This window comes from Coffea eugenioides, chromosome 11, assembly GCF_003713205.1.
Source record: "Coffea eugenioides isolate CCC68of chromosome 11, Ceug_1.0, whole genome shotgun sequence".
Classification (NCBI taxonomy): Eukaryota; Viridiplantae; Streptophyta; class Magnoliopsida; order Gentianales; family Rubiaceae; genus Coffea; species Coffea eugenioides.
Genome location: NC_040045.1, coordinates 7,924,042 through 7,939,142, shown reverse-complemented (window position 1 = coordinate 7,939,142; position 15,101 = coordinate 7,924,042). Strand labels below are relative to the sequence as shown.

The 15,101-nt window shown below is 34.2% G+C and overlaps 1 protein-coding gene across 2 annotated transcripts; it reads left to right on the top strand.

Moving 5' to 3' along the window:
* Positions 1-1,496: 1,496 nt before the first annotated feature.
* LOC113751326 (lipase-like) lies at positions 1,497-6,741 on the top strand. Of its 2 annotated transcripts, none has more exons than XM_027295293.1 (12): positions 1,497-1,803; positions 2,526-2,595; positions 3,273-3,358; positions 3,528-3,593; positions 3,738-3,785; positions 3,979-4,046; positions 4,568-4,640; positions 4,729-4,890; positions 5,473-5,667; positions 5,814-5,902; positions 6,193-6,391; positions 6,460-6,741. In XM_027295293.1, the coding sequence occupies exons 1-12, from the start codon at positions 1,567-1,569 to the stop codon at positions 6,472-6,474; spliced, it is 1,308 nt and encodes a 435-aa protein (XP_027151094.1). In that variant the 5' UTR covers positions 1,497-1,566; the 3' UTR covers positions 6,475-6,741. The 2 variants fall into 2 exon arrangements, with proteins under 2 accessions (XP_027151094.1, XP_027151095.1); XM_027295294.1 differs by having other exon boundaries at positions 6,193-6,406; positions 6,475-6,741.
* Positions 6,742-15,101: the final 8,360 nt, after the last annotated feature.

The window sequence follows — 15,101 nt, the reverse complement described above, 5'->3', positions numbered from 1 at the left end:
CATTTACTCCTGTAATATAACTACCATCAAGGCAAGATATTGTCTAACAGAACAGGAACTTGTATGTTTTGTTGAGCTAAAAACTCCTATCTTGTCTGAGAAAGGTTTCATAAGATCACAGAAAATTAGTGAGACAGAAGAATTGAAGCATTCTTTATCTTAAGCATGCAGATAACTAGCTTGTAACGCTTATACACCAATCAATCCTACGAAAGACATTTTTTAGCTTGGCGCCTTTCATGCGTCGATAAGCTCATAAGCATAATGAATTTACGCAAGGCAGAGTTAATTTGGAGTCGAGATAATTTAGACCTTAACGTCTACATTTCTTTAATCCAAGACCTTATTTAGGAGGAGCAAAGAGTGTTGGCTCCTTATTTTTTTTCAATTTTATTTTATTGAGATTCATTGTATTGGACCTTACTTGCAATAGAGTATGTCAAGAGTGATTTTATTTTTCTCGTCCGACAAATTATCAAATTAGTATTAATAACTAGTCAATATTTATTTTAGAAAAATTTTCTCCCAATTACTTTTGTATCTCATATGTAGCAACTAGCAAGTGTTTTTGGAAAACACTTAAATAAAACAACCATCCCAACAGTTGTCAACCTAGACAAGTAAAAAAAAAAAAAAAATTGCCGACAAAAAGAATGCAACGGATCTTTTATCTTACTCTCTGTGCCACTCTCCGTATCACTTTTTATTGTATTGTTATTTTTCCTTTATAAACATCATGTTTTAGATCTAATAATTATTAACTGAATAATACAACAAATTTAACAAACTTAAAAATCAAAAATACATAAAAAAATGAGATTTTTTATAAATTTTTTGCTGTATTTTATAATTTTCTATTATATATTATTTTTTGAGATTGTTGTATTTATTTTTTACTTATTAATAGTTATTAGATCTCAAGAAAACAAAAAAGATTCAATAAGGGATGAAAAAATTCATTTTGTGAAATGTAAGGGACTATAATTTGGATTCTTCGAAATATGATTTGACAATTTTGACTCTGAAAAATGATCACGTGCAACGTACGTGGTGGATTCCTATTAAAAATTAGTCGAAAATTTAAATAGATACCAAATTTGACCAATATAAATTTATAAGGTAACCCCGTTTGGATTGCATTTTCCATGATTTTTCATGAAAAAATTACTGTAGCGATTTGATGTATATGAGGGAAAAAGATAATAGGGAAATGTGATCACGGAAAACGATGCAATTTTCGACAGAAAATGACAATCCAAACAGGTTTTTGAGAAACAAAAAAAATGATTTTATAAAATGTAAAGGCGGTTTGAATGATTTTCTCTAAAAAAAAAATAAAAAATAACGCAATAGATTCAAAAAAAAAATTATTAAAAATTTAAATTAATATTAAAAATTTAGAATTAAGATCAAATTTTATTTTATAAGGAACGTAAACATGTTAAAATGAAAACATTTATTTGACAAATATGAGCGACGTTTTGAGTACCTTCCTTCTACATTTTTGCTTCGGCGAAAGAAATCGAGAAAAAAAAAGCAAAGAAGAGAGAAAACCCTTGATGTCCAATGGCTAGAGGTCCTCGGGCGACGAAGGAATCATCTCGATCATTGGAGGAGAAGGTGCCGGTGTCAAATTCGTCGGAGGAAGAGGAAGTGGAGCGAGAAGTTAATGTTAATGACCAAGTTGGGGAAGAAGACGCGGAGGAGCTCGAAGCCGTTGAGAGAACTGCGGACTATTCCGATGAAGAAGAAAATGATGCTGCCGCTAACCACGGTGGTGGTGAGCTGGACGACGAAGAGGAGGTAGTTGAATGGTCAATTTGTCTCTTGGTTATTTTGTTAATTTTTATTTTTGGTTAATTGACTGTTCATTAGTACAGCTGTAGAGTTTGCTTTGTGGAGTATGTGTGTGTTGGTTGGAGTTTGTTTTACCAATTTTTGTTTTGATTTTACGGTTTACTGCTGGTTGCCTCTGGTTGGTTGGATATTTTATTCCTTTGGCTTTTAGTTTGGATTTTGTGTTACTTTTATTTATTTAGTTATTCTTGTTTTTCTTGTGCAGATTGTTGTCTGGAAAGTTTGATCTGCTTGGGGAGTGTTTGCTGCATTTTGGTGCATTTTCTTTATATATATGACACTTGTGCTCATGCAATGGGTTTTTTAGGAGATATATAGATAGTTGAAGTTTATTAGGAGTTTTATGGCTGTTTGGTTGCTGTGTTTACTTCCAGAAAGTGAAATGAATGGGAAATTTGAGGTCTTTTGAGCTACATCCTGCAGAGCTGTTTATGTGTTTATTTATTTATTTTTTTTTCTGAATTAAGAAATTTTTACTGCAGAATTTGCCCTAATTTTAGTGCTTATGGATCTTTATTTTTTAATATTGTCCAGTTTCAAACAAGTAAAAGATTCTCTCCTTTTTTTTTTTTTGTGTTTGAGAGATTATTTGAATGTTTTTTGTTTGATAAATTTTACTCTTGATATCTTGTCTTTCTTTTTTATTCTTTTGTTATTGTTTTGTGCAGAGGATGGCTTGCAAATGGGGGTTAGTGGTGGCAATTTTGATATCTTTATGTGCAATTTCAACTGGAAGAGGTAATTAATTTACGCAGTCAAGTTGATGCTGTGAAATTTTATTTAGGTAATTTGGCTGTTAACTAACTGTTGGAAGAATTTGAAGTTATAGATTGCACAGTTTAGGTCAATGGTTAGGTTGAATTATGCTTTGAGTTAGAAGAAAATGTGAATGTGATTTCTTGAAGTTGTGCTTCTTTAAATGGGCAAGGGATTTTTCCTCTAGAGAATCTAGAAATTTAACAAGAATGTTGAAGCATGAAGTTCTTCAAGGAGATATCTTTGCGCATAGTAATGTACTGCCATTGTCACGAGAGAGTGTGAATTTTAATTCATTCCTTTCGTTCCAGGTGAAAATTTGTCTTGAGTGCCATGAGGGTGGTTTAGATGAGACTAAGGTAGGTCTTGGTTTCAATAATGTTTTTCACTGTGTGTGCTTGAGTGAAGGGAACTGGATATACAAGTGTAATAAGAATGCCATAAGCACTTAATATTTTACGAGTGTATATTTCCTGAAATAATTTTGGAAAAGACTAAGCTAAAATGCTAAGTTTAGTAATGGGGATCTTTTTCTGTTTCTGTTCTTTTCTCGTGTTGTGTTGTTCTTAACCTTGAGTCATAAAATATGTGAACTTTTTGACTCACTTTGTTGTGGAAACTCTAATATCATTTATCTTTTGCTTTTTTTTTTGGATCAGAGCTTAAGGTCAAAACCAAGCATAAGGATCATCAGCCAGTGTACAGTCACACACTTGCAAGAGTATTGGCAGAATATGCTTCAGCAGTAAGTTTAGGCACAAATACAGAATCTCAACTCTATGTTTATGCAATAATTGTTTCATACCCAGTAGCTTTTACTTTTAGCATACATTGTATTGCTAAGATACTTTGTGGTTTAATTCTGAGAAATTCCATACCAACAATGTTTCTGAAGGAAAATTTCGCACTTGCAGGTCTACGTGTCAGATACAACACAATTATTTACTTGGACATGTGAAAGATGTAATGATCTCACCGAGGTACTTTATGAGCTTGACCACCACTTTATGCTTGGCTGATTGACTAACGGAATTGCGGATTATTGATGCAATTTTTTTGGTGGCTAGTATCACAGTAATGGTCAATTTTGTGTCTAAGCAAAGAATTTTTCTATATTGGAGCAGGGTTTTGAAATGATAGAGCTGATTATTGATGTTCAATGCTGTCTCCAGGTGTGGTTTTACTGTATAATGGAATGAGGAAGGTGGATTGCATTCTAATTTAAACTGTTTGATCCAAGTCTTCTCCATTTCTTCCCTTGATGATGACATTTCCTTGTTTGGAAGCCAAGTTTTTTGCCAAGTTTGTCTGCTACAAATTTTTTAAAAACTTATTGTTGCTTACAGTTTCTTATAATTGCTGCAGGCATTCGTAGGAGTAGCAAAGGATCTCAATGCTATTGTAATTGCATTTAGAGGCACTCAAGGAACCAGGTTTCATTATTTCCTTACTTTGTTGTTGTTGTGTTTTTCTCTCAATATAGACTGTTTAGTGAAGTACAAGGGCCTTGCTTGAAGTTGACAGTTGGAGTTCATTAATTATGTTCATTTAAGGAAAAGAAAAATGACTACATGTCCTTTGAGATTTCCCCAAAACTTAGAATGTTTTTTTGCATCCAAATAGCAGATGGTCTGCAGCCATTTCTAACACCCTGAGATAGATGACAGGAGTGAAGTTTTCAATTAGCTATTCACTTATCGTATTTAGTACATAATAGCAAGTGATAATTGGGTCTAAGACTTAATTACATGACAAGGTAATAAGATCATTGCAGACTTGGACCTCTTCTAAAAGAGTCGATAATACCTGAAATATCGACCATCTTAATATGATTATTTCGGAGTGAAGGGTATTTGCTTATTTCATGTGCTTTAATATGTCTTCGCTAACTATCTTAGCCTGAATGTTCTGTCATATTCTGATTTCCTTGTGTGGATTAATTTGTTGAATACAGCATACAGAATTGGGTTACAGATTTGTACTGGAAGCAACTTGACATAAATTACCCTGGAATGGATAATGCAATGGTGTGTGCTACATTGAGTTTTGAGTTATGCCTCACCTCTAGATCCTTTATGGAACAAATTGTGTTCATTTGTCTCTACATTGTTTCAGGTGCACCATGGTTTTTATGCTGCATATCACAATACAACTTTACGTCCAGGAATTTTAAGTGCTGTTGAAAGAGCAAAGGAGTTATATGGTGATATTAAAATCATGTTGACAGGGCATTCGATGGGAGGAGCTATGGCTGCTTTCTGTGCACTGGACCTCACGGTAATTGTAACCTCAAGAGTTTTGAAGCTTTTAATTTCTAAACACTTTGTCTTCTACATGTCTTACGAATACACGATAGATTAAATAGGGAAACTATTACTATATCCTGATCTTTTTAAATTATTTTTTGTTGGAATCATTGTCTTTATATTTTCGTTTCCTCCATATTCACTACTCATAATCCTCCTTACACCCACTTTAAAGAAAATTTATAGAAAGAAAAGGGAGGAAAATTTCTTTGAAGTGTTCCTTGATGGCTGAACTAGCCGTACATAAGTGCTTGCCATATGCTTCTGTTGTTACAAAATATTTGGTCGTGCCATTTTCTGCTGTTAATATGCCATTCATGATGTTAACGGTCAATAAGAGAGGTGACATGATCTTTTCTTTTCATTTTTAGAAAATAGAGCATGGAATGATTATTATGTACAGAAAGTTTATTTAAGGGTAATCGGTGGAGAGTTGCATCTCTGGACGAACATTATGAGATTGTGTCGAACACACTGTGTTTTGCCAGGATATTTGTTAGGTTATTCTTGGGATATCTTATCATCAATCAAAGTTTTCTCTACTCATTCCCAGGTCAATATTGGAGAGAAAGATGTTCAGGCTGTAACATTTGGACAACCTCGAATTGGTAATGCAGCTTTTGCATCCTACTATAGTAAATTCGTTCCTAATACAATCAGGGTTACACACGAGCATGATATCGTGCCTCATTTGCCGCCTTATTATTATCATTTCCCTCAGAAGACGTATCATCACTTCCCAAGAGAGGTAATCCTCTGATAAGTTGGATCTTGTGCGGTTGGTTACATGCATGGTATTTTGATCAAATTGCATACTAGGTGGAGTCAAATAAAATGTATCCTTTTCTGAGATTGCTTTCTAGCTTTTTCTCAAATTAGTACTTGGATTTGCAGGTGTGGCTTTATGATATTGATTTAAGAAGTTTAGTTTATACGGTTGAGAAGGTCTGTGATGGTTCTGGTGAAGATCCCACATGTAGCAGGTGAATTTTCTCTTTAATTAACTCTTAAGATGCGAAAATTGTTATTTTGAGTGATTACTTCTGCTGCCTGCCTGGAGCTTGATGTATGAGGGGAAGTTGATGACAATGAAGATACTTGGCTGCCCATACAACAGTATTAAGCAATTGTCTCTTCTTTCATTGACTATGAAAGACATAATAAGTTGATTTAGCTCAACCTACCCCCAAAAAAAAAAAAGGTTGTTTTAGCTCATGCATGCTCAGTTCGCTGATGGTGCAATTATCTGAAAAGTTAGTAAAAACTTCTGCAGGTCAGTGGTTGGAAACAGCATTCTTGATCATTTGGCATATTATGGTATTCAAATGGGGTGTGAGGAAGGAGGCTCGTGCAGCACAATCATGGATCCTAGTTCTGTTGCATACAGAACCATGGATATTGAAGGAAATTTTGTGTTATCTCGAAATTTATCATTCGATAGTTTGAGAAGAAGCTCAGAAGTGAAGGGTCAGGTGGATTCAATGTAGATATGTTATTACTCTGTAAATGGACTGAGAAGAGCTCAGAAGTGAAGGGTCAGGTGGATTCAATGTAGATATGTTATTACTCTGTAAATGGACGAGATGTCGCCGCATTCTTTTGATCCTTTCGCTGGGGTTCTGCAGCTCTGAAGTACACTGCTGGAAATTGGTATTTCTCAGGCATGGTTGGGAAGAATTACCTGTATATAGTTAACAGATAATTTTCTGAAACGAAAAGGGGAATTGCTACTGGCTTCCATCTTTGTTTATGTAAATACATTAATTGTTGATATATACAAAGATTAAGCAACTGGGAGGTGATGGAGTCATTGATCATTCTCCACATCGAAGCTGCTTTCCCTAAACTCCCTAAAATAAACAAATAATAATAAAGATCGACTTCCATAGTTCATGTTATCCTATGAGAGATGACACCTTAGAAAAGGCGAAAACGATATCTTTGTTGTGTTATCCACCCACTTTCTCAAATTGCTTTGTAAAATGGTGTTACGGCTAGCGATTGAGAGAGGCCAGAAATACTGCAGTCGCTGAAGATTGACATCCGGGTACGCCTTCAACCGAAATATTTTTTATTTATTTATTTATATTAGTTAGTGAGAGATCTCGAACTCAAGTCATTCACTTATATTTTCTTTTTCATACCGTTCAATCCATCATTTCTTTCTCATACCATTCAATCTATTTCTTTCCCTCATAGTTTATGCCCTTGTATTAAAATAAGAACAAAAAAAGTGTGGTTCATATGTTGGGTATGTCTTAAATTGGGGCTTTGTTGATCAGTGATGAAAATGCTATTGAGATTCTCAAGGAACTTGTGAAATAAGAACAGAGTTTGGGATTTTGATGATACATCTGATATCATAAATTTATTCTATCAAGTAATTTGAAACTTTGGATTTATTGTGAAGTTAATTGATTTTTGGTCTGTAGTATTCTAAACCAAAACTCACAGCTTAATTTCAGAACCTTTTAAAACCAATTGAAACCATCAACAATCCATTTAAATAGAGGCTTAATAAAGTCCCTCAATGCGAAAAAAAAAAATAAAATTTGTGTGCATAGACAAATATCCCTTTTTTTTTTGTGTGACGTTAATTGGTTTAGATATGTATTTTCCTAAGTCAAAATTTACAATTGGCATCATTGTATAAAGTTAATTGGTTTGGGTGTGTATTTTTTCAATTGAATTCAATCACTAGTCATTAGTAGAATTAGGAGATAGAAACATAATGCACATGGTTCATGGGTCCAAAAAAACCACAAAGTTTTCAACTGATCTTTGGTAGGAACCAATAATTGAATGGCTCAGAAATTTCAAAGCATCCAAATTTCAAAGTTCAGAGGCATTGCATTTAGCCCTCACAAAATGATTTCTGACTCAGCCAGCAATACAAAATCTTATCAGGAACATGAAGAAATAATAATTCAAGAAAGTAATAGGAACAATTGGTATGTATAAAAGGATCTAAAACCAAGGAGGGAAAAGCAAGCCCTCCAAGAGAATAAGAGACTCTGAGAAAAAGGCTGCAATTGCTACCAGTAATGAGCCCCGCATCACTCAAGCATCATCAGCTCAACATCGGGCCAGGCTCATGAGTCATGAGGAGAGGAGACAGCGGCAACAATTTAGAATCCAACAATCAGAAGTTCAAGGAATCTCTTACTCTCTTGTACAGACCAATCTAAGACGCTTCTCATATTGTGAACCACCCCCCCAAAAAAAATTCTAGTAATAATATTTGCATCTTAGTTAGAATTTTTCACAATATTTCCAGCAGAAATTAGCATCATCTAAGAGTTGTAAGTCCATTATTCTATCATATATTATTATATTTGTAATTTTATGTTATCTAGTTGATAAAAAAGGAATGATCTGACAATAAAAACTTGTCCAAAAATTCTTTTATTAATTAGTTTATCTTATTTCATATGTTGAAATTATAGATTAATTTTGGAAGGCCTCTAAGTTTATTCTATGTCCGAAAGTTTAAGTCTAAGTATCAAACTACTCAAGGGAAAAAGGACTTTTTGCATTGCTACATGCCCAAAGAAATTTAGAAATAATTCTACCATTAGAAAAAGATAAATGTATTATTAGTTAGTGAAAAATCCTACTTTTTATTAGATCAAATCTTTTTATCAAGGTTGTAGGCGAGGAACTTTGGAAGAAAAAAAATAAAATAATAGAAATAACTAATAAAATATTCTTTCTTAAATTTGATAAAAGTCTTTTTCAATCTCTGCAATGCTCTGTATGCCATACTCTAGCTCAAAACTTGTATCACTATCACCCCTAATGAGCATTGAGATTAACTGGTAAACTTGTACGACACAGATTAATTACACCCCCAATCGTAGACAAGAAAAGATGGTCGTGGTTGATTATAATTGAGGTATTGATTTTATCAATGAAATGCCATTCTACTATTAAGTATGCTCATAGTTTGAGGCCATGAATGCAAACATACACGCATAAATTTGTGGTGCATATTCCTTGTAACACCTTTTTTTTTTTTTTTTTTTAATATCCCTTTTAACACTTACTCTGGGATGTACTCTTAAATATGCTAATTTTTGTCTTTCTTTTGGGTAATAGCATCAAAGAAAAACCAATGAAGGTACTAATCAAACTCCTAATTGCATTCAACTTCCTAACAATGGCTCATTAGCACATAATCCAAATACACGCATTATGATCCACAACATTTGGGTGAGCAGAGAAGCATTATAGAGTTTTCAAAGAGTACATATTACCATAGTATGTTGGCAGAAGAAGACTTCAACCTCATTCGGTTTATCCTGAGACATGAAAAGGTGGTCGAGGTTTCAACTGAAATCAGTTGTCCAACAGATTGCCCTTGAAATTTTTAGCTGGAGTGTCATGCACATTATGGATGGGGGCAGGATAACTTACGACCTTGCAGATGATTTTGCTCCCAGGTTTGATGAAAGCACAAGTACAACTTAGACTCAATTCAACTAAAACCCTCATTAACATGATAACTAAGGTTGGCAACATGAATCTTTTATTACCACTCTGCACTATCTAGCAGTACTATGTGAAACAACTCATTCTCCCTTGTCCTTCGAGTATACTGTTCCTGATCTACCTCTCCACACTTCCTTCCAAGTTGCCCAACAACTTATCCTAATTATCAACGGGGGTGGAGCTAAGACCCCATATTAAGTGGGGTCAAATTTTAGTAAAATAAAAACTATTAATGTTACACACAAGTTAAAATTGTACCAGACAAGTACTCATTTTTTTTAAATGCTGCAAAATCAACTCATTGTCAATTTTGTTAAATACATCTTTTTCAATGTAACTGAATGAATCTCTTGATTTTTTAAAAATAATTTATGAATTATCATCAACTTGATCTTCTACAAGTTTCTTTTAAGAAATTTATCTTTACCGTGTTATAAATAAAAATCATAATAACTTAATTTCGTATTATAAATAGAGTTGGTAAAAAAGTCCAAAATCCAACAACCCATCCAACCCGCCCGTTAATTTTAAAAGATGAGTTGGGTCAGTTGGATTATGGGTTTTGTTGGTTTGGGTAAAAAAAACTCAACTTATTTATTGGACGGGTTGAATTTTTTGTTTAGACACTCAATACCCAACTTATTTAAATGTAATTCAAAACAACAAATACAATATTAAACACATATATGTCCAGCCACTTGCATTTGGACATATGTTAATAAATCATTGACCAATTTGTATTCAAAATTCTCATATATATGTTTTCAATCAATTTTTATATAAAAGAAAAAGAAACTTGAAATAAAAACTCATGCTTATTTTACTTTTACAACAATAGTTAAAGTTGTTCAACCTCTATAATAATTTATTATGCCTTTTAAGAGTATGTTGTTTTCCTCTCCTTTTTTTTTGTGGTTGTTCTGAAGTTGCTATTTGCTTTTGTTTGTTAATATTTCATGTACATAAAATAGAGTTTTAAATTTGCTCTAATTGCATTATTTTACTTTTCTGTAATTTGTTTTATTTCATTGTTAATAATTCCTCTTCAATATTATAAGAAACATTTATGCTAGAATGTTAAACCACTACAGGTACACGTTTCCTTAGGAGAAACAAACAAGAAGAGGAAGGAAAATCCATAAGATACTGTTTATTTCGAGCAAAGTAAACAATGATGTAGGCTTATGCCTCACTTAATTGCCGCAAGCCTACCAGCATAGTTGTTAATTGTAAACCATTCTGCAGGAAACTAAGTGCAAAATCCAATTCAGTTCGATCTCAGAAGTAGCCTTTGAGGTGAGGTCAGGAAGCAAACCTCATTCCTTCTCCTCTTGTTTTACTACCTCATCTGTGGAGATGGCAAGTTATATTAACTGAAAGCCATAGTGAAGGAGGAAGATCTGAACTAAATTTGCATGATGTTCCAAAGGTTTTCCAACCATGCGATTCTATGCTGGAATTGACATGTATAAAAAGACTCGGGTGCAATATTATGAAATGCATCTAGAGTAGGGTACCTACTCTCCTTGTGGTTAAAAATCCGTACTTCATAAGCTTTTCATCTCTACCAATACATATAAGATCCAATAATTGGTGATAGATACTAATACAGTCAAGATGGCAATGTCAAAATGCCCGTGCAGCTATAATGTTATCTTCTTTTTCTTTTTCTCTTTATTCGACATCTGAAACCTTGGTAGATAGGAAATTATGTGATTGCTAACAAAGAGGACAACACAAGTAATCATAACCATGGAGCACTCATCAGTCATCACCAAAGATTCAAAACACTAAGCAATTGAGCTTCAAATCAGTAAAAGTTGGACAATGCATTATTCATCCAAGGTAAGTTTGTGAACGTAAATGCTCTTTGACTAAAAGAAGAGAGAGACTATCTGTTTAGGAAAAGGAAAGAGGTCGCATAAAAGCAGAGAAAGAAATAACTTACTAAATCAGTGATCAACTAATAGATGTGTAAAATTTTGCGAATACAGAAGCTTTCAAGGCCACTCGCCTGGGTTGAAACATAACGTCATCCGCTTTAACATAAAACTTAGCATCATAAAGAGCAGAAGCAGCTTTCGAGAAAGCTAATACTGTAATAGGGTTGTTCATCAATGCTAATGTATTGCACGGGAGCTTGCTACACCCCTTGTCAGTGTCTAGTAGCACAATATGCTAATATTCAGCTAACTTTCTCCTCAAGTCACTTTGGGAAACCAAAGGCAGTTTTCCATATACCAGACGCGTAACTTACCAAAAAAAACATTTTCTGCCAAGAAAAGAGTTACTGTTTTCTCTCCGCCTTGTATTTCATAAGCCCTAAAAAGATACATTGACCATATTGAGCGATGCAACAAAAAGACTAGGCCACAAGAATAAGGTTGCTTCATTGCATACAGAAGATAAATTGCTCTAACTATATCAAAATATTTAGATAGACCTTCTCAAAGTATATATGATAGTTTGAATCATAATAACTAAGATAAGAGCAGTGATATACTTGAAATGCAAGGAATAAAGAACTAACCAACAGGACCCGATTTAAAACAGGATCAATACCAAGTAGAAAAGATATGAAGTACTCCGAGAGAAACAAATAGAGCCATATTAACTTATCATAGCTTATAAATGGTCCACCACGATCTTTTTTGGAGGTAAAGTTGAACTAAAACTTACCTCAATCATTTGAAATGTGAATAGAACAGCTCTCCATAGTCTTAGACCAATCACAACTACCCTAATTCAGGAAACGTATCTTAAAAGTGCAAGATTGGGAACTAATTTACAAATGGAGCTTCAATTAAGAGGACAGGTGTAGGTTGACAAATAGAACTAATTTCATAAAATAGTTACTATTTAAGGAAGAGTAGACTCAATCGGTGCATTTCCAATTTAGTTAATCTACAATGAAACATGTATGTCTGCACATTGCTGCTAAAGAGTAGCATGTACGAATCTGAATGTTACTCCACACATCTTCCAAGCATCAAGCTTGACCAACTCTAATTAATGCAGTAACTTTGTATGCCATTTTTACCCTTCAAATGTTGAAAAGAAAAACAACACAAGAAAACTGATGAAGGCTTATGTCTTTGTCCATCACCCTCAGTTCACTAAGTAATCTTTGAATCCAGATATCTTCACAAATTCCCAAAGCTAATGATCTGAACTCGGATTCTGTACTACTGCGTGAGACAACTAATTGTTTCTTACTTCTCAACGTAACAAGGTTTCCCCAGATATATGAACAATAACCAGAAGTTGAGCGTCTATCCAGTAGATTCCCTATGTGATCAGCATCAGTATAGATATCAGTCTCCTTTTTGTTATTCTTTCTGAATAATAATCCCTTTCCAGGTGTTGGCTTAAGATATCTTAGTATCCTATACATAGCCTTCATATGCTCTTCCGTGGGATTATTCATGAATTGACTTACTAAACTGACAGTAAATTCAATGTTTGGATGCATGTAGGAGAGATAAATTAAGTTACCAACAAGTTGCTAGTATCTCCTCCTATCTACGGGAATGCTTCCTAATTCTACGGTTATCTTTTTGCTTAAATCCATGGGTGTATCTATTGGTTTATAGCCAAGCATCCATATTTCCTTCAACATATCCAATATATATTTTCGTTGAGTCATTGCAATACCTTCTCTTGACCTTGCTACTTCCATACCAAGAAAGTACTTTAGATTACCAAACTTCTTAATTTCAAATTTTCGTGCTAGATGTTGTTTTACGACCTGTAATTCTTCCTCGAAATCACCAGTAAGAATAATATCATCAACGTAGACACTCAAAATAGCAATTTTCTTCTCAGTTGAAAACTTGACAAATAAGGTATGATTTGATTGGCATTGTTTATACCCATATTTTTTCACAAGCTTTGCAAACCTGTCAAACCATGCGCGAGGAGACTATTTCAGTGTCCATAAAGGGACTTTTGTAGTCTACATACCTTGTTTTTAGTGTGAGAAATTTCCATTCCGAGGGTACTTCCATATAAACTTCTTCTTCAAGATTGCCATTTAGAAATGTAATGTCCAGTTGATGTAATGGCCAGTCACAATTAGCTGCAAGTGAAAGAAGAACTCAGATATTAAGTTTAGCAACTGGAGCAAAGGTTTCTAGACAGTCAATATTATATGGCTGTGCGAATCCCTTAACAACAAGGCGAGCTTTCAGCCTCTCAATACTTCTATCTGCTTTGTTTTGATGGTAAAGATCCACTTGCAACCTACTGGCTTTTTTCTAGCGAGTAAATCTGTAATCACCCATGTTCCATTTCTTTCAAGTGATGTGATCTCCTCATGAACAGTTTTTCGCCATCCTAGATGTTTAAGAGCCTCATAAATAGTTCTCAAAATGTGTACACTGTCAAATGAAGTAATAAATGCCCTACATGTTGGAGAAAGAGAGTCAGCTCACAAAATTTCCAGTCGGATGTTTGGTACATGATCTTACACCCTTCCCTAAAGCAATTGGGGCGTTAACATTATCAATCATTGGAATAATCAATTCTTGAGAATGATTGGATTCACCTAAGTGAACTTGAGAAGAATCAGAATTCGGGTTGCATTCATGACAATGCACAAGAGGTATGGGGTTCTCACTCTCGTTGATGTTCTTTTTCCTTCTTGTATAGATTTGAAGTTGAGAGGAGTCAAGTTGCCCAAACCTGTGATTTGAGGTTGGAATATTAGATGGTGAATGCTCAAAATTGATTTTTGGTGTGGTGCTTGAGTCAGAAGGAAGACAAACTAGAAACTGAGGTGTATGTTATGTTTGAGTTGTGATCTATATTTAGGTTAGCTCTCTGATGAGAAGTTCATCCCAAAATTGAGATTCCCTCACATTCTCCCTCTAAATGTTAGATTTTGGATGGTAAGGCTCATGTTCAAAGAAAGTGGCATCCATTGAATTGTATATCCTTTTTGTAATAGGAGAGTAGCATTTATAACCCTTTTGGTTGGAAGAATAACCTAGGAAGACACATTTGATGGACTTAAGATCTAATTTAGTTCGGTTTGGGGAATGGTTATGAACAAAAATCAAACATTCAAAGAACCTTGGAGGAATATTTGAGGAGATGAATTTGATGTGAGGAAAGACTTTTAGAAGAACTTGATAAGGGTTTTGAAATTTGTAGACTCTAGAGGGCATTCTATTTATTAGGTAAGCAGCAGTAAGAACCGCCTCACCCCAAAAATATTTAGGCATATTAGTTATGAATAAAAGTGCTCTGGCTACCTCAAGAATATGGTGATTTTTCTTTTCAACTACTCCGTTTGTTGAGAAGTATCTACACATGAGCTGATATGGATGGTGCTGTGATGTGAGAGATATGATTCAAGATGGGACTTGAAGTATTCTTTGGCATTGTTAGTTTTAAAAATTTGGATATGAGCATTGAATTGATTTTGAACCATCATATGAAAGTTTTGAAAGATGTGACTAATTTCAGATTTTTCTTTCATAAGAAATATCCAAGTAAGACGAGTGTGAACATCCGCAAAAGACACAAACCATGGAGCACCAGTGAGAATTTTAATTTGTAATACACCCCACACATCACAATAAATCATGGTGAAAGGACGGATAGGTAAGCGATGACCTAGACGAAAATTTGTCCTAATATGCTTGACAAACCGACAGTTTTCACAGTGAAAAGTACTCGAGTTTTTAT